Below are 21,868 nucleotides of genomic sequence, written 5' to 3'. Positions count from 1 at the left end.
TCTGTATTCCTTTGCAACAATTTGCAGGCTATCCCTCTGTGCATCTGGGGCAAATCCATTTGTCACAGGCCCCATCTTGAGGGCACTTTCTGCTTACAGAAATCTGCAGCTCTCCAGAATTACAGCCCAGGATGGGTTTCCTTTCAAGACTAAATGGGATTTCGTGCAATCCTGTTAAAGCATTGTGGTTTTCATGCTCAGCAAAACTAATTCCTGCAAAGCATGATTACACCCCGCACCGACATCTATTCACACACAGAAGCTTTTCTCTGATCTATAGAAGCCGGCTAGATTTTTTTTTTAAAGTTCTTTTCTTCTGAGTTCTAATTCCCCGATCTCAGGTGCTGCAGGAGATTTTCTAGAATCCTTCCCGGTTGGGGATCAGTGAGATCAAAACGCATCCTGCAACAACTCATCCTTCGCATTTTTACAGTTTCCAACCTATCCTACAGCCCAGAGATTCCCAGGTAGACCTTCATATTAACAGCATCTTAACCTGCTTAATTTGGGGATGGAGGAATCAACCTCCAAAGTTACCAAATGGGAGGTTGAACCATCTCAATCTTTATTGAATGGGGTGGAGAAACCGTCTCTTCTGGGGGAAGTAGAACTTCTCAAGAACCAACGAGCTTCCTGAAATCTCGCATAATCCCCCCCCCCCCCAGCGTTCTAGTATGGTTTGGGTAGGATAATTTTCCATCTGGATGAATTAAGGCAGGGGTTAGGGTTAGGGTTAGGGTTAGGGTTAGGGTTAGGGTTAGGGTTAGGGTGGCTGGGGGATTCTGGGGCTTGAAGTCCACAGGTCTTAAAGTTGCCAAGATTGGACACCCCTGAGTGGGAGCAGTGATTTCTCTTCTGATGCTGCTTTAAGGGGCCCCACCAACCTCGCCCTTAACATGCCACTTTCCTGTTGATTCACCACCTTGAGAATTTTTATGCTGGGCCTGCAGCCCTATAAGGACAAAGCGAGTGATGGAGGGACCCCTCATCCGCCCTTGGATTATGGCCTCTCGACGTCTTGAAGGAAGGCCAGAATAGTTGGAAGGCCCCATCGGCCCTCCAGGGCAGAATGAGCCCTGGCAGAGGAGCAGTGAGCAAGTCTAGCTGGCTCCCTCCTGCCAGACATCTGGCACTGCCCCCTGCAACTCTTCTGCCAGCCTGGATGGATTTCCCCGGACAGCTCTTGGGTGCTCTCCAGCAGTCCCCTGGGTCTTCCCAGGAGCTGTTCTCTGCAGGAGGCCGAGTCCTGTTCTGGCTCCCTGTGAATGCCGGTTGGATTCTGAAGGAAGAAAGGGAAAAAGGTCAGCACCAAGCAAGCCCTGGAAGCGGCCAGCCAAAGCAGTGGGTGATCCAGAATGGGGTCCATACCAGCTGGTGAAGGGGGAGAGATGCCAGCTTGGGAGAAGGGGGAAAGGGGGCCTTGGCTCCAAGTCCATGGGGCAGAAAAGCTGTGTGGAGTTCTCCCTGTTTGGTCTTTCCAGTCCAGGAAGGCAACCAAAGTGTTCCTACAGGATCTGTGAAGGTTCTCCTTCACCCTTGTCAGGGGTCTCCAAACTTGGCACCTTTAAGTCTTGTGGACTTTGGCCCCCAGAATTCCCCAGCCAGCATTCTGGGAGTTGAAGTCCACAAGTCTAAAAGTTGCCAAGTTTGGAGACCCCAATCCAGATCATGGTTGCCCCAAAGGTGCTTTTATTTTAAAGGCAACTGAACTGCATGATTTTTCTTTAAGACGTTTCACTTCTCATCCAGTTCTGAAGTTTGAGCTGAAGAAGCTTCTTGGATGAGAAGTGAAACGTCTTAAAGAAAAATCATAACATCCCGTTGCCTTTACATGACTGCACTTTTGGTTGTCAGCACCTGACCCTTTTCAATTTCTCTGACTGCAATTTACAACTTTTTTCTTTTCGCTGGAAACTGGTGTTTATTTTCAGTTTTCAGCAAAGAAAACACCCATTGAGAACACTGAGTTCACTTTATAACCTCCATGTTTGCTTAATGACTACTCTCCCAAAAGTGCTTTTTCAAGAAGCCACTCAACTTCTTTTGTTTTTCCTTGAAGTCATTTCGCTTCTCATCCAAGAGACGTCTTCCATTTTGACTGAATGGTGGAGAATGGAAGGATTTCTATTCTTTGCAGTCATCTGGTTTTTTGCGCTCTTTCTGAGAGGCACTGAGGCCACTTGGAGGTTTATCTGTGCCGTGATCTGGATGACTGAGAATCTGCATAGACACTTAACGACTGTTGGGAGAAAAAAAAGGTGTAAAATTGGGTGTGGTCATATGATGACCTGCTTAAGGACCGGCATGACTTACAGCCATAATTCTGGCTCAATTGGATGCAATAAGTCGAGGGCTAAAAAGTCAGGCCACTCGTTTAAACTCTGCCTGGGTGGGGAGGCAGATGTCCCGGTCCTTTCTAGAGCTCCCAGCTCAAAAGGGCCCTTCCCCACCGCCTCTCCCCACCTCTTAGTTGCCCAGCCAACACCCCACCAGGTTCCCAGGCTGGGGGATTCTGGGAGCTGAAGCCCACCCATCCGAAAGTGGCCAAAGTTGAGAAAGGCGGCTCAAAATGTCAGTTGTGCAGTCCTGATACTTTGTCCATCGTTTCTGTTTCCTCCCTTCCGTTTGTTCTTCACCTCTAAGTAAGGTTTGGTTTCTGGAAGCCCTGCAACGTTATTGTGACTTATTGTGTCCTGGATGTTCATCTGGACTTGGGTTTTCATGGTCGTTCAGTGCCCGTTTTTCAACGTAACGGTCAAGACTCTCCAGTCCACATTGTGTCTCCGACCTAGCCTGATCTGGGCAAATTTGCCACAGCCGCTGATTAGGAGGTCCACAGCCTTGTCTCTCTCTTGTCGTGGTCAACGTGCGTTGTTGTGTCCAGTTTTCTCAATTTCTGATTTACGGCATCTGTGGCTTGTGTCTGTTCTCCTGCTGCAAATATTACTCCTTCTGCTTCTTTCTGAGGGAGCCAATCTGGAGCTGCTGCCAATTTTTTTTGCTCTTCACCTTGCCTCCTATTTATTTTGGGTATGAAGCAGGCAGAAGTTGTTCCTGCTATGCTTTTAGAAAATGCTGGTTTTCTACCGAGGGTTGGTCCTTTTCCCAAGCAGCTGCACCTTGCAAAGGGGGGTGAGAGCAGCTGGGACTTCACCTCCTCCTCCTCCCACCCTGCTTCTCTCCCTTTGATGCTCCGGGTCTTCAGGAGACTTGGAGGGAGCTTGGCCCCACTTTGGCCTTCAGGGGTTACGGCCAACCCATAGGCAGGCCAGTCCAGGGAAAGGCAGTGGCAAGGTTGGTGGCCTTCAGGGCTGCAAATTAAAACGCTTCCTGTCTGATCCGTTGATGGCCTTCCAGATCTCATAAAGTAGCATTGTGGTTGGTTAGTCTATCAGCCAGATGTTGAGACTGGATTTCACATTTTTATCCGCCTATCCATCCCAAAGACCTGGGATCGGCAAATGGGGATGTTTTGGGGTGTAAGGGGTCTAGTCGCAGGATGTAAGCTGTTTTGAGTCAAGTTGCCTTTTGCCATTGACTGAGGGTGAATTTGTCAATGCCAATGAGATTCAAATGGTGCTCCAGATGTTTCTGGGAGCATCTATTACTCTTGGGTCTACCTTTGTTTTCTTTTCCCACAATCGTTCTGTTCGAAGGTCTTTATATTTTGTGATCTTCTGTAGTTCTTTCTCTTCTCTTCTGCTGCCCCCCCAGTACTGCCACTATCCACTATCTAAACTTTTTTGTCTTTCTTATTGACAACTGTTAAAATCTGGTGTGTTGTGTGGCAGGTGCTTCTCTGTTTAACTTCTAAAGTCGCTGAGCAGTTTAGTGTCTTTACCTTCTCTCACTTTCTCTATTTTATGGTCCCACCAGGTCATGCTTGCAGGCAAATGTATTTCATGCAGATCTTCCAATGCACCATTGTTGTTATGTTGTGACGCCATTGCTTGTAGTCAGTTTGGGCGATCTTCTGGCAGCAGATATGCCAGGTAGTCCCCTGTTTCTGCAGCTTCTTTGCGTAGGCGGCACTTACTGTCTGTTGGTCTCTTCTCAATTCTGGCTTTGTGTGCATTTGTCCTTAAGGCTTGGTCTTGTGTAGCCAGAAGTAACCCCGGGCTCTTCCTTCAACTTTCCTCCTCTTAGACATTGCCAGGTCTTGTTATGATCTACCTTCCCTGCTAATTTTTTTTTTTTTATTGTCTTGGCCATTGTACTCCTGTGTCTCATTTCTATTCTTCATTAGGTCTTTCTTGTAGGCCAGTTTGGTTTCTCCAGGACTCAGTAGGCCTTCTAACAATAGCTGAGACCTTTTCAGGAGGAGGAAGCTTTCAAGACAAGACTGGAAGCCACTTGTCTGGAATGATATAGGGTCTCCTGCCTGAGGAGGGGGTTGGACTAGAAGACCTCTGAGGTCCCTTCTGATTGTGTTATTCTGCTGTGTTCATCCTTGCGCTAAGGACAAGGTGTCAAGCTAAAATAATCAGTCTGAGCGTTGGTTGAGGGGCCGGTCTTGTGGCAAACAGTGGCCCCGTTTTTCATGTTTATTCCACTTGATTTTCGGTGGATTTCTAGCACAAAGGCTTCTGAGAATCTATCGGTGCCCATTCAGTGAAATGTCAGCGCATGTATCAAAATGTCAGGACGTGGGTTTGCTCGCAGCGGCACGCCAGCCTCACATATGGCCGGTCCTGAGCCGTGTTTACTCAGGGGCCGGCAACCTCTGTGCCAAATCAGTCTTCGGCGAACAGTCCTTTTTCCGCTGGGGTGGGTGCTGGGTGATGCTGCCAGACAGCCGGCATTCTCCTGATTATTGTTTCAATTTACATCTCACCTTCCTTCCCAGATGGCACTGAGTAAACCTGGGTGGGACCAAAAATATTTTTCTTCACACAATGCAGAATAACCCCAATATGTCTGAGGTGTTAGGTACGTTGAGGTATGTTTACGGATGAGATCAGGCTGCATCCTCTCCCCTCGTTTATTCCGCTTCTAGGCAAAATATGCATTATAAGATAAGATGCGTTAGAAGAAGGTGTGCCGGGGCCTTTGACTTGCCTGGAAATGAACCTGTTTAAAAGTTCATCACCAAACCTGGACACCGTGGTCAGGTTGGATCAGGGCTCTGCCCCGCTGCTCCCCAGGACCTCTGGAGGGAAGCCCTTCCACCGGCTGATTCTTCTCACTGCCAGGAGGTTCCTCCTTCCTTCCAGGTGGCTTCTCTCCTTGGTTAGTTTCCATCCATTGCTTCTTGTCCTGCCCCCCTCAGGGGCTTTGGAGAATAGCTTGACTCCCTCTTCTTTGGGGCAGCCCCTGAGATATGGGAAGACTGCTATCATGTCTCCCCTTCTTTTCATCAAACTAGACCTACCCAGTTTCTGCAATCGTTCTTCATTTATTTTAGCCTCCAGCCCCCTAATCATCTCTGTTGCTCTTCTCTGCACTCTTTCTAGAGTCTCCACATCTTTTTTACATCGTGGCGACCAAAAGTGAATGCAATATTCCAAGTGTGGCCTTTCCAAGGCCTTGTAAAGTGCATAACCACTTTGTTATGTCTTGGTAAGACCACATTTGGAATATTGATACTTGAGGAGAGAGAATAGGACTTCCAGATAACTGGTGAAAAGTAGGGAATGAAAATGGCCCGGCTGATCAAGTAGGCTGTGGGGTGACTAAGTGACAGCTTATTTGAGGGTGTTTCCCCACATTTTTCCCCTGTCAACCCCCCTCCCCCCCTTTTCCTCCTCTTCTATAGAGCGATGAGTGTCCTCAGCTAGGAAGCTTCTGCATTCTTCATTTTCATCCTGAATTCAGAGTTTGCTCTCTCTCTCTCTCTCTCTCTCTTGCTGTTCCGAGCTTTCAATCTATAGATCTCTTTCTCTCTCTCTGAGTTTCTTTGATAAAGCAGCAACCAAGCTTAAGGAGAGACGCAATTTTCTTGCTGGTCATACATCAGCCCTAAATATCAGAAAAAGCGCCCAGTTTCAGTCCTTGCCTGGCACAGGGAGAGGAACGATTTCTCGGGGAAGGGGTAAAGAGGAAAGGGGGGTGTTCATCATCATCATCATCATCATCATCATCACCATTATTATTATTATTATTATTATTATTATTATTATTATTATTATTATTATTAGGATTTAATGATTGATGCCAACACATGGAATTGCATCCCATTAGCAGCCGCCAGGCAGAGCAAATTCTCCATAAGAGGGAAGAACCCTTGGAGCAGAATAACAGAGCAGAATAAAGAGAGTTGGAAGGGATTGTTCTGACCCAGCTGCCCAAACACGACAAACCCTCTGCAATTGAATCAATGATTCCTTTATTCGGAGCGCCAGCAGCCCCGGCAAAAAGTCTCTCTCACTGCAGGCTAACAAGTCTGTCTGGCAGGGAGATGAGTAGTTGTCTGCCACACCTATTCATTCCTCCTCCCCCCACCTTTGATTCCCAGAGCTAGAGGGAGGCCTCACTAGCAACGGTGGCTCTTCTGTCCCAAGGACCGGCCCATAGATTTCCAATGCTCTCCTCTCCTCTGCCTTCTGCACATCTGCACGTCAGGCACTAGACCCAGCTGTTCCTCCTCTTCCTCATCAGCCACCTCCAGACCTCCTGGAGGCTGTTGACTCTCCATCTGAGGGCTGACAGATGGCCCAGGCTCCGCCCCCCCCCTCTCTCTCTCCCCCCCCCAGCTCCATTCCCTCTTCCCCCTTGGAGCTCTCAGGTTGCCTTGATGCTGACCCTGACTCCCACACCTCCTCCTCCTCCTCCTCCTCCTCTGATTCAGCTGCTGGAGGGGCCGGTGGGATGGGCCACAACAGGGACCTTGGAGGTCCTCTAGTCAATCCCCTGCTCAAGCAGGAGGTCCTATAATACCAGGAGTCTCCAACCTTGGAACTTGAAGACTTGTGGACTGGGAGTTAGAGTCCACAAGTCTTGGAGTATCCACAAGATTGGATACTCTTATTCCATACCATTCCAAACAAGTGACTGTCCAGTCTCTTCTTAAAAATCTCCAGGGTTGGAGCAGCCACAACTTCTGAAGGCAAACCGTTCCAATAATTAATTGTCCTTGCTGTCAGGAAATTTCAGGGCATATTCCAAGGGTCGCCCCATATAAAGAACATTGCGGCAATCCAGACGGGTGAGGAGAACGGCTGCCAACTCCATCTGGCTCCACAGAAGCTTCGGCTGTACATTTCCATACTTCTGAATTTCGTCTTCTGGAGAGGGGGGACATGGAGACAGGGCCTCGTGCTCCCCCAAATTAGCTGCCTGGTTTCTGGGAGTGCACCCCCAACCCCCAACCCCCCTCCCCCCCCCCCCCACACAGAATAATAACGCACATCCGCTCCCTTCTGAGACAGGCAGCAAAACCCATTCGGGGTCAGTGCACAAAGTTGTCGCCTCTCACAAAACCTGTGTTTGTGTGCAGAGCACGTGGCCTTTGCTTTTCAATCAAAATTGTAAATTATATTATATCTGAGGCTTTTATATTCCTGTAAGCCGCCTTGAGTCACCATGCATGGAGAGGCGGCAACATAAATTTCCTAAAATAATAAATAAATAAAATTGGGGCCTGAATTTCTGGGGCTAAGCCAGGCGGTCGTTATGTCAGTTGTGCCCGATTTTAAGACTTTTTTTTTTTTTTTTTGGCCACGGTTGTTGAGTGAAACATGCAGCTGCCCAGAGAATCCGGCTTCCCCCGTTGAGTTTGCGTGTCGGAAAGCCGTCAGTGGAGGTCACGTGAGGAGGATGAGGATAACGCTGCAACCATCGTTTTATTCATTTTTCACATTTTTGGACCCCTTGCCTCCTCCGGAGAGGGATTCTGGGCAGCATACGAATAGAATATTCCTGTAACGTAAAAACTGTATATGAAACCTTAAATGACCTCGTGATTAAGCTTTAAGCTCAGGGCATTCACACCACTCCAGTACCGGACTTTTCCTCCCCTTCCTTCCTATAAAGAAGGCTGAGCTCCGGTGGTTAGATGGCCCAGAGGTTGGTACAGGTAGTCCTCGACTTACAACCACAACTTCCGTTACTAAAGGAGGTATTTGTTAAGTGAGTTTTGCCCCCTTTTACGACCTTTCTTGCCACAATTGTTGTTAAGCTGTTAATTTAGTCACACGGCTGTTAAGTGAATCTGGCTTCCCCACTGACAAAAGGCCCCAGGACACAGCAACGGTCATAGATGCGAACCCGTTGCCAAGCATCCAAAGTTTGACCTCGTGATTGCCGGGACGTTGCAAAGGTCATAACTGCAAAAAACGGTCATAAGTCACAATTTTTCAATGCTGTCGTAGCTTTGGACTGTTGTGAGTTGAGGGCTACCTGTATCTGAATATAGATCTTTTTAAGATTCATATTTTATTGTGGTTTTGCTTTTTTTAATGCAGGCGAAATGTGACTGTATCCTGCAGATCCAGAGGCCGAGTGAATGTAGATGGGATTTCACATAGTTTGGCCTTTAAACGTGCAGGCCCATTCCAGCTGTGCTGACTGTGGCCCTCCTGCCTGGACGGCTTCTGACGCCCCCCCCCCCCTTTGCTTGTCTCCCTCCTTCCACAGAAGTGTCTGCGGCTGAACCCCGATGTCCCCATCTGGACCTCCAAGCAGCGCATCCTTTGCACCCTGAACCACAGCCTGAAGGACGTCCTCAACTATGGCCTCTTCCAGCCGGCCTTCAACGGCCGGGCGGGGAAGTTCCTGGATGAAGAGCGGCTGCTGAGGGAGTACCCCCTGAATCCGGACACCCCGGTCCCTTACCTGGAGGTACCTGCGGGCACGGCCCAGTTCAGGGGTGGCTCTGGGTCCCCTCCCCCGCTGGACTCACCTGCCCCGAATCCAGCAGGCCGCTTCTCCTGGGCTCAGCAGCTCTGCGGTGCTCCGAGGGAGGAAGGCGTTGAGAAGGGGGCTTTCCTGGTCGGGAGGTGCTCTGGGTGATGCATTCCTGGGAGACTGGAGGAGAGACCCCCCCCTCAACTGAAAGCCCAGGGAACTGGCAGTGCAAGGTCAGGGGTCCTGTAAGCAGAGATGGGGTTGTGGGGTCCTTGGTCCCCTCTGAGCTTGGTGGGCTTCTTGCAGATGTTTCAGGACCCAAGCTAGGTAACATCATCAGGGCTAGAAGGGGAGGAGGAGGAGGAGGAGGAGGAGGACTGCAGGGGTCTTGGTGCTCTCTGAACTTGGTTCTTTTCATGCAGACATTTCATGACCTAGCTAGGTAACATCATCAGGTTTAGAAGGAAGTGGGATGTGCAGAGGAGAAGGAGGAAGAGGAAACTGTGGGATCCTTGGTGCTCTCTGAGCTTGATTGTTCTTGTAAACATTTCATTACCAAACGAGGAAGGATCCTCAGTGCTAGTGATCTCCTAGATGGGTAACGCAAGGAAACCACCAAGCTCAGGGAGCCCCAAAGACCCCCCATTTCAACCCCGAGCTATAAATATTCCCCTTTAAAGTTGGGGCCATCCTGGGGCCAAGAGGGTTCATCTCTGGAGGATTCTGCAGTGTTCACAGTCCCCACCAGCCCATCCGCACAGACAGCTCAGGTGTCAGAGACCCTGCAGGAATCCCAGGCTGGGGGCCGGGAGGGCCAAGCCCTGCACCTGTGCACCCCACACAGCCTCCCCTGAGTCAAGCCAAGGTCCAGTTGTGCTGCCTTCAGCCGGAGCTTGAGGTGGGCTGCCCAGGGGAGCCAGGCTTCTGTCGCAGGGAAAGAAACTGGTCACCTGTCCAGGCAGGGCAGATCTCCTGGCAGAGGGTCTTGTTCCCGATCCCTTGTTTGGGAGGGGTGGGCTCTAAATGGATCTGCACCAACTGACACACACACACACCCCAGATGCTGTGGGGCCTCAGAGGGCCTCCGGTTAATTCTCCTGCAGGCTTTCAGCAGCTGCTAAACGCCCCTCTGCAAAACAGAATTTGCACTGAGCACCAGCAGGGCTGCCCCTTGGAGCTGTGTGGTGAGTTGCACAATCACAACTCTTGTTGCCAAGGACCGTGAGGGGCTGCCCCTGGCCGCAGCTGTGACTTTCTCCTTGTGCCCCCCCCCCACCTTCGCCCCCTTTCAAGCCCCTCCTTGGGAGGGAATCAATGGCTACTGTAGCCAAAGGGTCCCTAAAGGGCCGATCGTTAAGCACCGAATCTCTCCAGGTGCCAATTTCTTCTCAGATTGCCAGCTCTCAAAGGCCTCCCCGGCCCAGTGCGGGCTTTCAGTCCTGCTGCAAAAGGGCCATTTGGCAGCACCTTAAATTTAGGGAGGGAGCCCTCAGCAGGGAAGGCTGAGTGGAGGGTCTGGGAAAGAGCCTTTGAACCCCTCTTCTGCTCCAGCTGCCTTCTGAGATTTTGCCAGCCTCTGTGTGTCAGAGGGGTATGTTGTATCATATTTGCACATGGGAGATCTAAAATCTCGCTTCGCCAGGGGAAAGCTGAGCTACCGGAAGTAAATTCTGCAAATTAACCTTATGCAAGGACACCCAGGAGAAGCAGGGAGTGGCTCCATGTGCCAAGATCAAGATCTGAACATATGTGTCTCCCAAAAGCTTTCCCCCAACATACCTACAGTATCTTTGTTTATTTTGCTTTATTTCTCTCATTTACAAATTGTCCTCCGCCCAGATTTTTATCCTGTGAGGTGCACATCTTAAAATAGGACAAATATTATGTCATTTTAATAGTAGTTTCCAAACTAAGCTGTAGAGTCTAACAGAAGTGCCGAATAGGTGAATAGAGGAGAGCCAGGCTGGGTTCCAGACAGAAGAGTCAGTAACGCAAGAAAGTGTATCAGGGTCCAAGATGTCCCCCCCCCCACCCCAACTCCCCGGTTGCAAAGTCTCCTCGGCTGTTAATTGTTGCTTCCATGGATGAGCAGATCAGAGAGAGGGAGGGGGGGAGGGAGAGAAAGAGAGAAAGAGAATATGGATGATGGATGATAGGTAGGTAGATAAAGTTGATAGATTTATTTTATTGATTTATTAAAATTATATTCTACCTATCTTGTAGTTGCACAATTCTGGAAGAGACAGAGGGAGGAAGGGAGAGAGAATGAGAAAGAGATGATGATGATGATGATGATGATGATGATGATGATGATGATGATGATGATAGGGTAGGATAGCATAGCATAACATAACATAGAATAGAGAGAAGGATGAAAGATGGATGGACAGGTGGATGGACGGATGGATGGATGGATGGACGGATATAGAGAGGGACAGACAGACAGACTGGCTGAGGCATGAGAAATTCTGGCTCAGGGATTCTGGGAGTTGAAGTCCACAGTCTTAAAGGGTCCTTAGTTGCCCACCCTGGCCAAAGGGGGACCACAGCCTGGAGCCCTGTGTCCTTAAAAACGGCCCTGTTGGTTAGCTGTGTTTCACCAGCTGCCACCCTTGTTGGCTCACCCGTGTTGACCTTGGCCTGACCTTCCCATAGCCTTGAGAAAGGGACATTCGTGGGGGAGCCAGCAGTGGGGTGGAGAGCTGCAGGCCACGTCTGCAGCCGGCTGGGACGGTGTGATTGGTTGAATCAGCGGGTCAGCAGACTTTCCATTGACCAGCGGCCCAAATCTCTGGAGGCTCCAGGAGAGCAGAGGGCCAGAAGAAGCCCCGCATGGTGAAAGAGCCCAGCTCCGACTCTCCCGGGGTGGGCAGCCTTGGGGCCAGAGGGCTCCGCCGGAGACACGGGGCCCAATCGACGAAGGTTTGACCGATGCCCAGGCTGGCAGCTGATGCGTCTTCCTCCCTTTGCTTCCCATCCAGTTCCGATACAAGAGGCGCGTCTATTCCCAGCCCCTGTTGGATGACAAGCAGTTCGCCAAGCTGCACACGAAGGTAAGCCATCTCCTTGGGGGGGGGGTTGGGGAGGCAGGGGGTCTTCTGGCTGCATTTCGCAGCTCAGACTCTAGAAGTGGCTGCAAGCCTTGAGCTTCACCCCACTGGCCGGGGCCGGGAGGACGGTAGGCTGGGCTGAGCTGGGCAAATGCCCCCCGCCCTCTTGGAGGACCCAGGTGGGCCACACCTCCTGAGGCCGATGCCACCCAGCAGGTCAGGCTTTTCTTTCTATTTGCCCCCGAGGCTGGCACCAGTAACAAAAACGAGCAGGGACGGTCTTGCTGACTCAACCCCTGGCAATGCTGGCCATCTGTCTGAGGAGAAACATGGACAGGCCCCCCGTCTTTCCATTTCCCTTCCTTCAGGAGGCAACCCCCTGAAAAGGGCCCAACCCCCCTTGGCCAAGCAGGTATTTGGACCACCCAGGGACTAGTGGGAACGCTGAGCCAACTGGAGATAGAAATTGGCCAGCAGGATCCTTGGGCTCCCTCGCTTCTCACTTCTGTGAGCCCAGATTCTGGAGCTGCATAACCCCCACAGCTGCAAGGGACGGGGCTCTGAGAAGGACACTGTCTCTGGGGGTCCTTAGTGAAGGCAGGGGGCTTAAAGGTTCTCAGGACCCCCAAAGGTGCCTGGAGTTTCTGGTTTTTCTTTTAAGACGTTTCGCTTCTCATCCAAGAAGCTTCTTCAGCTCCGACTTCAGAACCGAAGAAGGCTTTATGGGTGAGAAGCGAAGCGTCTGGAAGGAAAATCAGACAGTCCGGTTGTCTTTTGGAGAAAGTGCCTTTGGGGCAACCATGGCCTGGATGATTGAGACTCTCCCGGGACCCTTTTCCTGGGCCCTGTCCTTGAGTGTGCCCAGTGTAGCAGAGGAACCTTATTTATCCCAGTTTGCTCACACAGCCTGGGCTCCCTTCCATGGAGACGATACTTTTGTATTGGGTTAAAATTGCAGAAATTACCAGGGAAAAACCCCGCTCCCAAACACGTCCCAAGAGGCCACAATTAGCAGTCACGCAAGGCAGGTTTTGCAATATCGTCCGTCCAGATACGCTAACTAGGATGGTCTTGGAGAGCTGATTAAACTCCTTTTATTAAAGGAGCTTATTAAAGAGACTTTTGTATCGATTTTGAATCGGTTGGCTTTCCACAAGGATGTTGCACCAGGTGTGTGTGTGTGTGTAATTATCACAAGCTTATTTTTTTCAGTCTGGTTGCATTTTGGGTTTTTAGGTACAGAAATATTTGTGGGCTAAACTCAGGTTGATCCACCCAGTGAATTTCTGTCTCTGACAGGACTTTACCTATTTTATCCTGGAATGAAAGGTTGAATTCTACCTTTATTTTTTGATGTGGTTATAAGGCAAATCAGATAGAAATGGGGTGCCTCCATTAGGCCTGGGGGGTCCAGAGCGCTGGACAGGGGAGCCCCTCTTTTGAGTCTTGATCTTGCCCTGAGTGGACTTGCACCCGTCGCCAAGCCCTCCCTCGCCTGGGGCTCTTGGGGGGGTGAGGTGTGGTAGCCTGGATTCCTGTTGAAAGTGGGAAATAAGAGAAAACCAGGCCATCAAAGAATAATCTGGGCTCTTGCTTTGTGTACATGAGCAGACCATTGTGCTGCTGGCTTCTCTGGGGTCCTGCGTGGGGTGGACGTGGGGCAGCAGGAGCAAAAGCAGGCCAGGCACCCTCCCTCTGTGGCCTTTGCAGCCCAGGGAGCCTTTGCAGAGAAGAGCATCCAAGACGCTTAAAGGCCTGGAGGCTAAAACCCAGGAAGAAGGGCTGCAGGATTTGGGTTTGGCTAGTCTAGAGAAAAGAACAACGGGGGGGGGGGGGGGGGCAAGATATCAGCTTTCCAGTATTTGAGGGGCTGCCCCAAAGAAGAGGGAGGTCAACCTGAAGGCAGGAGAAGAAACAACAATGGATGGAAAGTAACCAAGGAGAGAAGAACCTGGAATTGAGGAGAAACTTCCTCACAGTGAGGACAATCAACCAGTGGAACAGAAGTTGTGGGCGCTTCATCACTGGAGGTTTGTAAGAAGAGTCTGGACAGCCATTTGTCTGAAATGGGCAGGGGGCTGGACTATAAGACCCCCAAGGTCCCTTCCAGCTCTATTCTGATTGATTGCAGCCAGGAGGGCAGGATGCTATGGTTGACCCCCCCCCCACTGATCCTGCTGACATGTGTTTCCCCCCCCCCCAAATCATCCCCAGGGAGTGGGAGGGGCCAGGGAGCCCACAAACCCAGGGATGCTGCAGAGGGGGAAGCCCCAGACGGAAAGGGAGGGCGGAGGGGGGGAGGGAGAAGGGGAGGCTTGCTGGCCAAGTTGGCTCTGGTGGGATTTGTCCCCCGGGCTGCTGTTTTGCTTGGACAGGATCGAGCCATGGAATGTGTCAGTGTGTGTGACATCACGCGTGTGCGTCTGTCCGAGTTGTGAGTTGTACGCCCTTTCCGAAGCCTGGGGGGAGAGAGAGTTGGCGGGAGAGAGAAGAGGAAGGACGGGAAGATGGGGGCCCATCTGGGAAGGAAGCAGCACAGGCAGAGGAGTGGGTGGTCCGGCACCAAAAGCAAGGTACCCCCCTCTCCCCCACCCCCAGGGGCCCCCATCTTGACCCTCTCCCTCCCCACTCCTACTTTTGGGGGGTAGAGGGAAGCTAGGGCTGCACTCTGCTCAGCCCACCTTGTCCTCTGGCTGGTTGGACCGAGCCGAGCCGGGCTCTGCCGTGCAGAATTCACCAGACCAAGGAGAGCCCATCCAGGTCTGAGTGGTCCCAGCTGCTGCAAAAGAGGGGCAGGGCTTGGGGGGGGCTGAGTGGCTGCTGGACAGGCCCTCCGGCCGTTTCTGCTCAGCCCTGGAAAGGAGCATGGGGAGGGGGAGGCTCTGTGCTCCTCGGGGAGGGGGAGGGGAGCCTGAGGGCCATCCTGTGATTCTGCTCACCTCATCAAGCAATCCTAAATGCACTTCCGAACTCCTCCTCCTGCTCTAAAGGGGGCTGGCTGGGTGGGTGCACATCCATATGCCTTCAAAGCATTCTTGAGTCCCAGGGACCGTCTGGATGAGTCCCTGCAGCTTTTTTGGCCCTATTATACCAGAAGTGGGTTGCCATTGCCTTCTTCCTAGGGCCGAGAGAGAAGGGCCGGCCCACGGTCAGCCAGCAAGGCAGACTTAAAACTCACGTTTCGAGTGAATTGTCCTCATTTCTAGCCTGCTGCCTTCACCTCCCGACACAAGACCGCCTCTCGTCATAGGGATACCGCTCCCCAAATTAGGGATATGGGCTACCATCTCCATGCTGGGCTAGGGATCCAGGAGCCACAGCCCCACCTGGGAGGGAGGGCTGCCCATTGCAATCTGTATTATGGGTTGTCCTTACTTAGCGACCACAGCTTGCGGTCTTCCTTCAGTTTTCCTTTGCTTTGCAGACCTGCGAAGGTCATAAGTGCGAAGATTGGTCGCAGAGTTACTGTTTCATCATTGCACTAACGGTGAACGGTCACTAAACGAGGCAGTCACTGAATGAGGACTCCCTATAATTGTTGTTCGTTAGCAGTTTGCTCACGTGAGATTGGGCCTCTCAGCCTTTTGGTGGGAACCCAGAGCCCGTCTTGGCGAAAAGTGTGAATGTTGCACCAGAGTGGGCTTGACTCATTTGGACGCGAGAGAAAATTGCTTCTCACGGGTTCAGTCTGTCGGTTTGTTGCAGGATGCGTAACCCACCCTTCTCTCCAACGGCATTTGGCAGAAATGGGCCCCTGGAAATGGGTAGGACTAGAGTGTCCCTGCTTCCCAGCCAGCAAGGCCCCCAAGCGTCAGGTGAAGAGACGGCCTTCTGCAGTCCAGACATGCTTTGCCCGCTCTCCCTGCCTCGGAGAGGGCAGCCTTTGTGCGTCAGGACATTGATTCAGTGGCCGCGGGCGGATGGGGATCGATGAGACACCCCCCCCCCCTTGCTGGCTATCGACCCTCCTCGCTGGCTTTGGCGGGAGTCAGGCGGCTCCTCCGGTCTCCGGGAGGCCCAAAGACGTTGGCTTCTCCCAAGCTCCCGCTTGGCTCTGGGACTCCGGGCTTGGCAGCTGGCAAGGATGGCAGCTTCCTTCCAAGGCTTCGCTTCTGGCTGGCATGGAGTGAGCAATAGGCCGTTCTTGCAAGAGTTCCTTTCGCTGTCGTGTGAAGGGGAGGGAGACCTCAGCTCCCCCTCCCTCCCTCCCTCCCGGCCTTCTCTTCTTCCCTTCGCTTTGTCCTTCATTCCTTTCTTTTCAAAAGCGAACTTCACCACTCCTTAACCTTTGAGCCAAAGATGGTTGGGCATCCTTGCCTTTGTAGCAGTTACAGGTCAGTGGGTGGCAAGGCTTTGCATTGCAGTCAAGGGCTCAACTCTACCCCTCTCTACACACACACACACACACACACACACACACACACACACACACACCCCTTCACCAGCACAGCTGTCTGGCTCATGCACATAGATTGGTTGGTTCATTCATTCATTCATTCATTCACTCACTCATTCACTCACTTCATTCATTCATTCATTCATTCATTCATTCATTCATTGTTTCAATGCTGCCCATCTCCCAAACAAGCTGACTCTGAGATGCTGAGCTCTTGAGGCGATTGGCCGAAAGCATTGAGCCTCCCTCCCTCCCTCCCTCCTCACCTGTCCCCGAAGGCAGAGAGGTGGCATTTCCTTGTGCCCAACCGCCAAAGGCAGGACGGAGGGTCCTTCAGCTTGGTTGCCACCGCTCTATGGATTCCTGCGTCCTTTCCTTCTTCGCTCAATCACACAGGGATCCCATCCAGCTGGGAATCACTTAGTGGTGATGAAGAATCGATCCACAAAGCTCTCTGAAAATGAGAGAAATGCCTCTAGATTTAAAATCAGGTTGCTTGATTTGAGGCTGTGGAGTCCGATCCATAACCGGCGCAAGAATCTGCCAGAAAGAAAGCCGGTCTCTTCTCTTTGGAATCAAGATAGTTGGTATCTTCAGCATTCCCACAATCTACTAGGAAGTTAACAAATGAAAATACGATATTGCTGCATCGTGAAAAACTCTTTGTGATCTGCTCTGGATGCTTCCTGGGTTTTGAATTTAGTTAATACAGGGAGTCCTTGACTTGCAACAGCTTGTTTAGTGACCGTTCATATTCATAACGGCACTGAAAAAAGTGACTTATGACTGTTTTTCACAGTTGCAACCGTTGCAGCATCCCCACGATCACCTGATCCGAATTCCGATGCAACGGGTTCCTATTTATGTGATCCCCTTTTGCGACCTCCAGACAAGCAAAGTCAATGGGGAAGCCAGATTCACTTAACAATTGTTGTGAAACAGAGGAAAAGTCACTTAACAAAGGTCTCTCATAACAACAGAAATGTTGGACTCTATTGCCGTCGTACGTTGAGGACTCCCTGTGGTTGCCTAGCTTCTCCTTTCCCCCTTGCTATAGATGGGGACATTTGCCTCCTTCTGGTTCCTTATGAAATCCACGAGGGCAGCCTGGCCTCCAGCTGTCCCTTTGGGGCCCTGGGGTGCAATTCACGCCGTCTGGAGTTCCAGTCTTAACATGATGGGATTCTCCTACAAAAGAGGGACACAACGTTCAGGAAGTGCGCCTGATTGCCAGGAGGAAAGGATGCCGTCTCCAAGGGGCAGCGCTGGAATCTCCCAAAGCACAGCGGGATCCTTCCAATCAGGATCCTTCCTTATTGCTCCACACCTAAAGGCAGAATCTTGCCAAATTGAAGCCTCTACTCTGGAAACTATTGAGAAGGAGCTGTCTTCGCCCTCTTTGCTCACACTAACACTGAACTGAGATATTTCCTCTTATTCTGCCGGAATACAATCTCTCCCTTCTGGGAATCTGGGCTATAATCCATCAACCTTCCTTCCTTCCTTCCTTCCTTCCTTCCTTCCTTCCTTCCCTCCCTCCCTCCCTCCCTTCCTTCTTTCTTTCCTTCCTTCTCTCTCTATTCCTTCTTCCTTCCTTCCCTCCCCCTCCCTCTCTCCCTTTCTTCCCTCCCTCCCTCCCTTCTTTCCTTCCCTCTCTCCCTCCCTTATTCCCTCTACCTTTTTCCCCTCTCTCCCTATTCCTCCTTCCTTCCTTCCTCCCCCCTCCCTCTCTCCCTTTCTTCCCTCCCTCCCCCCTCCCTCTCTCCCTCCCTTCTTTCTTTCTTTCCTTCCTGAGATGTGCCAAGAGGTGAGTTAGGGATTGATTGATATCTGTGCCTTGTTTTCTCTGGGTTTGATCATCCTCGTAGCCCTGTAGTAGAATTCAAGTGTGCAGCAAACGACAACATGAGGCGGAGGTTGACTTCCTTGGCAACCTGCTGCCTGCAGTGCTTAGAAGAAGAGATGCTCAGAGCGGTTTCTATGGCGGCTGCATTTTGAGCCAGTCCCCAAAGTAGCAAAGTGCACAACGAACAGGAGGCGAGCAGAAGGGAACGTTGCGCAACCTGAATCCAGCACTAAGAATAACCGATCTTCGTTCCGTTAAAAGCCATTTCTAGCCCGTCGGGAAGCTTGAGTCCAGGTGGTATGGATGTCCTTGGAGCAGCGGGGATTCTGGGAACGGGCAGCCTGTCCATCGGTCCTCCGTGCGTGACCTTTTGTCTCCTGGGAGAAGAGCTGGGTCTTCTGGAGGAGGGGTGGGCTCTGCTCGGGGGCTCTCCTTCCATCCCAGCAATGACCCTCACCCTCTTGGTCTTCCTGTTTCCAAAAATATCAGGGTCCCTCCCCATCCCACCAGGAGAAATGGCGAAGGCTTTTCAGGCGATTCCATGCAGGCTCAGGGCAAACCTCCATTGACCGGAGGCCAGCCTCTCCTCAGCCCTCTCTGGCCTGTTGGTAGCAGCCCAGGAGCAGCCGTGATAACAGAGCCCCATTTCCTTCCCCTCTCCCCCGGAGGGCAGCTCACCTGCGGCTGCTTCTTCTTCCAGGGTCCGGAGAGAAACCCAGTGGGGATAAGAGTCAGCCGGAGCCTGACCGCTGGGTGGTCTGCGTGCTCCACGCGGGATCGGCTTCCACACCTGTGGGAGAAGGATAGCAGGGAGCTGCCCAGAGATGGTCTCCTACCCTCTCACCTCTGGAGCATCATTCTCACTCTCACCTGTGCAGCTGAAACACCTGCAGCTCTTCCCGCCTGGAGCCCCCTTCAGACCGCTGCAGCCTTTCAGTTTTGAGCCTGATGGACAATAGGATCCATCACTCTTTTCCTTCTCTTCTCCCATCACTCCTTCCTAGGGGATAGAGAGCAGGATCACCCTTCTTCCCCAGCAGGGATTCCAGTGAGGGATGCTCTGTTGGCTCAGCCCCTCCCTCCCCCCCATCTCGTGTCAGCCAAGGAGCATTGAGCCACCCCACATGGGCTCCCTAAGCTTCTGTGGCTTGGCACACGCCCGCCTTTCATTTCGCTAATTGCACGGAAGGTCGGTTAATTGAAAGAGATGCCTTGCTCTATTTTTATCCTCTTTTGAAATGGGAGAAGTGGGGGAGGGGGAAGGAGTTCCCCCAACCCACTTGGGTTGAACGGAAGCCAAACCACTTTGCTTAATGGGCTGGCGCCTCTGGCATCAAAATGTGGTTTTCAGGACCTCGGAGAGCTCTCGGGAGCCACCTGGCATGGAGGGGGAGCCCTGGCAGCTCATTGCCTGAATCGGCCTTGCCTGGACTGCACCTGTTGAGCAGCAGGAGCCGATGGGCCTGCACTGGGTGGTGCTTGAGCGGTGGATGATGGTTCTCTGGAAAAGTCCCCTTCCCTGGTTCAGGAGGGAGCAGGGATGCAGCCAGAGAAGGGGGAGTCTCTCCGCCTCCCTCTCGCCACTCCTTCTTCCTCTAATTCACACACCCTCCGTCCCCAAGGCCGAGCTGCAGCAACATCAGCCTCTTCATCTGGCTGCCTCCCCGTCTCCCGTGAAGGTCTTCCTTTCCCTTTGCTCTGGCGTCCTGCAAAGGCCCTTCTCCTGCCTGGGAAGCCGAGGGGTGGGCATCAAAGAGAATGGCCAAGGGTGGCAGAAGATGCCACGGCTGAATGTGCCCCACAGCTCGGATAACTCCAAAGGGCCTGGCACACTCCTGATCTGCAAGGGATCCAAAAGGAACCCAACCTAATCTGAAAATAAGCATCTTCAGGGCCACCAGCGTTTCCCAGGGTGGTTAATGGATTTATAGATGAGGGAGAGGGAAAGAGAAAGAGGTGGGAGAGAGCAATAGTGAAATTCAGTTTTTTTTTACTACGGGTTCTGTGGGCGTGGCTTGGAAGGGGAGGGAGCATCCTCCTCTGCCTACTTTTTCTCACATCCATCCTGCCCTCACTCTCCTTTTCCCTCCCAAATACAGGTACTCCTCACTTATTATTTTTTATGTTATGTTATGTTATTTTATTTTATTTTTATTATTTAACCACCAATCACTTAATGACCGTTCAAAATGGCAGCAGAGCTCCTTACAGCCTGGTTCCAGAGGCCCCTGCGCCACCCCTGGTCCCAGGGTTGCATTTTGGGCTCCCATCTGCAACATCCTGCAGTCATGTGACCGTAATTCTGGGTGGGTTTTGCATTCACTTCTGGCTCCTGGCAACGACAACAAAAAAAACCTGTTGAAGAAACCAGGTTTGCTTAATGACGGTGGCATTTGCTAAACAACGGCTGCAAAAAAAAAATGTAAAATTGGGTGTGGTCATGTGGCAGCTCGCTTAACGACCGTCACAACCTGCAACCGTAATTCTGGGCTCAGCTACACTTGTAAGCAGAGGAGCAGCTGTATATGGTTCGCATCGCACGCTGGGGCTGCCTTGGAGTGGGGAGGAGACGCAGGCTGGTCTCGGGGCTGGGGTGGGGCTCTCCTTCCCTCTTCTGCAGGCTCAGGCAAGAGGGGGTCTTTGTAGGGCCTCCCTTGGAGGAAGGAGCCCACCAGGTCCCATTGAGGGGTCCCACTGAGCCCCTCCGAGATCAAAACTCCCCGACTGAAGCAGCTCACTCAGCAGCCAGTTTTATTTATTTATTATTTCTTATGAAAGATATTTGTGCCCATCTCATATTCGACAACTCTGGGCAGCTTTTGACATAAAAACATGAAAGTCATCCATTATGAAATACTACAGCAGATAAAATCCTTAAGACGAGATGGCCAAGGGAGAGCGGGCGGGGGGAGGTTTTAATTGGTCAACCCCTTCCAGTGTGAAGCCCCCCTCCCCCCCCTCCCCCCCCCCCCGGTTTGGAGTGTGTGAAGCGGTTCTGACTCTTTGCCAGGGAACTGCCTGGCCAGCAGCCGTGGGGAGCCCCGCAGAGCCCCCGCTGAGACCATGACTCAGGCTCCGCAAAGGGCCACCTTGAGGACAGGCAGAGGGGCAACCCCACAAGGCTCTCTGGGTAAGGAAGGAATGGGATTAAAGGAGCTGAGAGGTAGGCTGGGCTCTGGAGGCAGCCTGCAGGCAGAAGCACTCCGGCTCCCCTTAGGGTGGGCAGCTGCCAAGGATGCTGGGAACTGTAGTCCAGCAAAATGTAGAAGGACACACCTGGGATTAATGGGTTTCCCATAAAGAAAAATAGGACAGTCTCGCTTTTGTGTATACAGGTAGTCCTTGACTTACCACCAAAATATCTCTTCTTAAATGAGACATTTGTTAAGTGAGTTTTGCCCCATTTTACGACAGTTGTTAAGTGAATCACTGCAGTTGATAAGTTAGTCACATTGTTGTTAAGTGAATCTGGCTTCCCTGTTGACTTTGCATGTCAGAAAGTCGCAAAAGGGGATTCACGTGACCCCGGCACACTGTGACCGTCATAAGTGTGAGTCAGTTGCCGAATGTGTCTGAATTTTGATCATGTGACCATGGGGATGGTCGTAAGTGTGAAAAACGGTCCTAAGTCACTTTTTCCAGTGTCATAACTTTGAACGGTCACTAAGTGAATCGTTGTTAATTGAGGGCTGGACTAGAAGATCTCCAAGATCCCTTCCAGCTCCATTCTATTCTATCTGTAATATGTTCGTGAGGACGAAGTGTATTTATTTATTTATTCATTCATTCATT

General features: G+C 51.5%; 1 protein-coding gene across 11 annotated transcripts in view; it reads left to right on the top strand.

Annotated features, from left to right (window-relative positions):
• SHANK3 (SH3 and multiple ankyrin repeat domains 3) overlaps positions 1-21,868 on the top strand; it is a 206,454-nt gene that overhangs the window by 32,399 nt on the left and 152,187 nt on the right. For all 11 annotated transcript variants that reach the window (XM_087873529.1, XM_087873528.1, XM_087873527.1 and 8 more), the window contains exons 2-3: positions 8,575-8,778; positions 11,766-11,837. In XM_087873529.1, the coding sequence (XP_087729655.1) occupies positions 8,575-8,778; positions 11,766-11,837 (276 nt within the window). The remainder of the gene's footprint in view (positions 1-8,574; positions 8,779-11,765; positions 11,838-21,868) is intronic.

Source organism: Pantherophis guttatus, chromosome 7 (assembly GCF_059756535.1).
Source record: "Pantherophis guttatus breed Tessera chromosome 7, ASM5975653v1, whole genome shotgun sequence".
Lineage (NCBI taxonomy): Eukaryota > Metazoa > Chordata > Lepidosauria > Squamata > Colubridae > Pantherophis > Pantherophis guttatus.
Note: the sequence above shows the minus strand (reverse complement) of the source record. Positions and strands in the feature narration are given on the sequence as shown.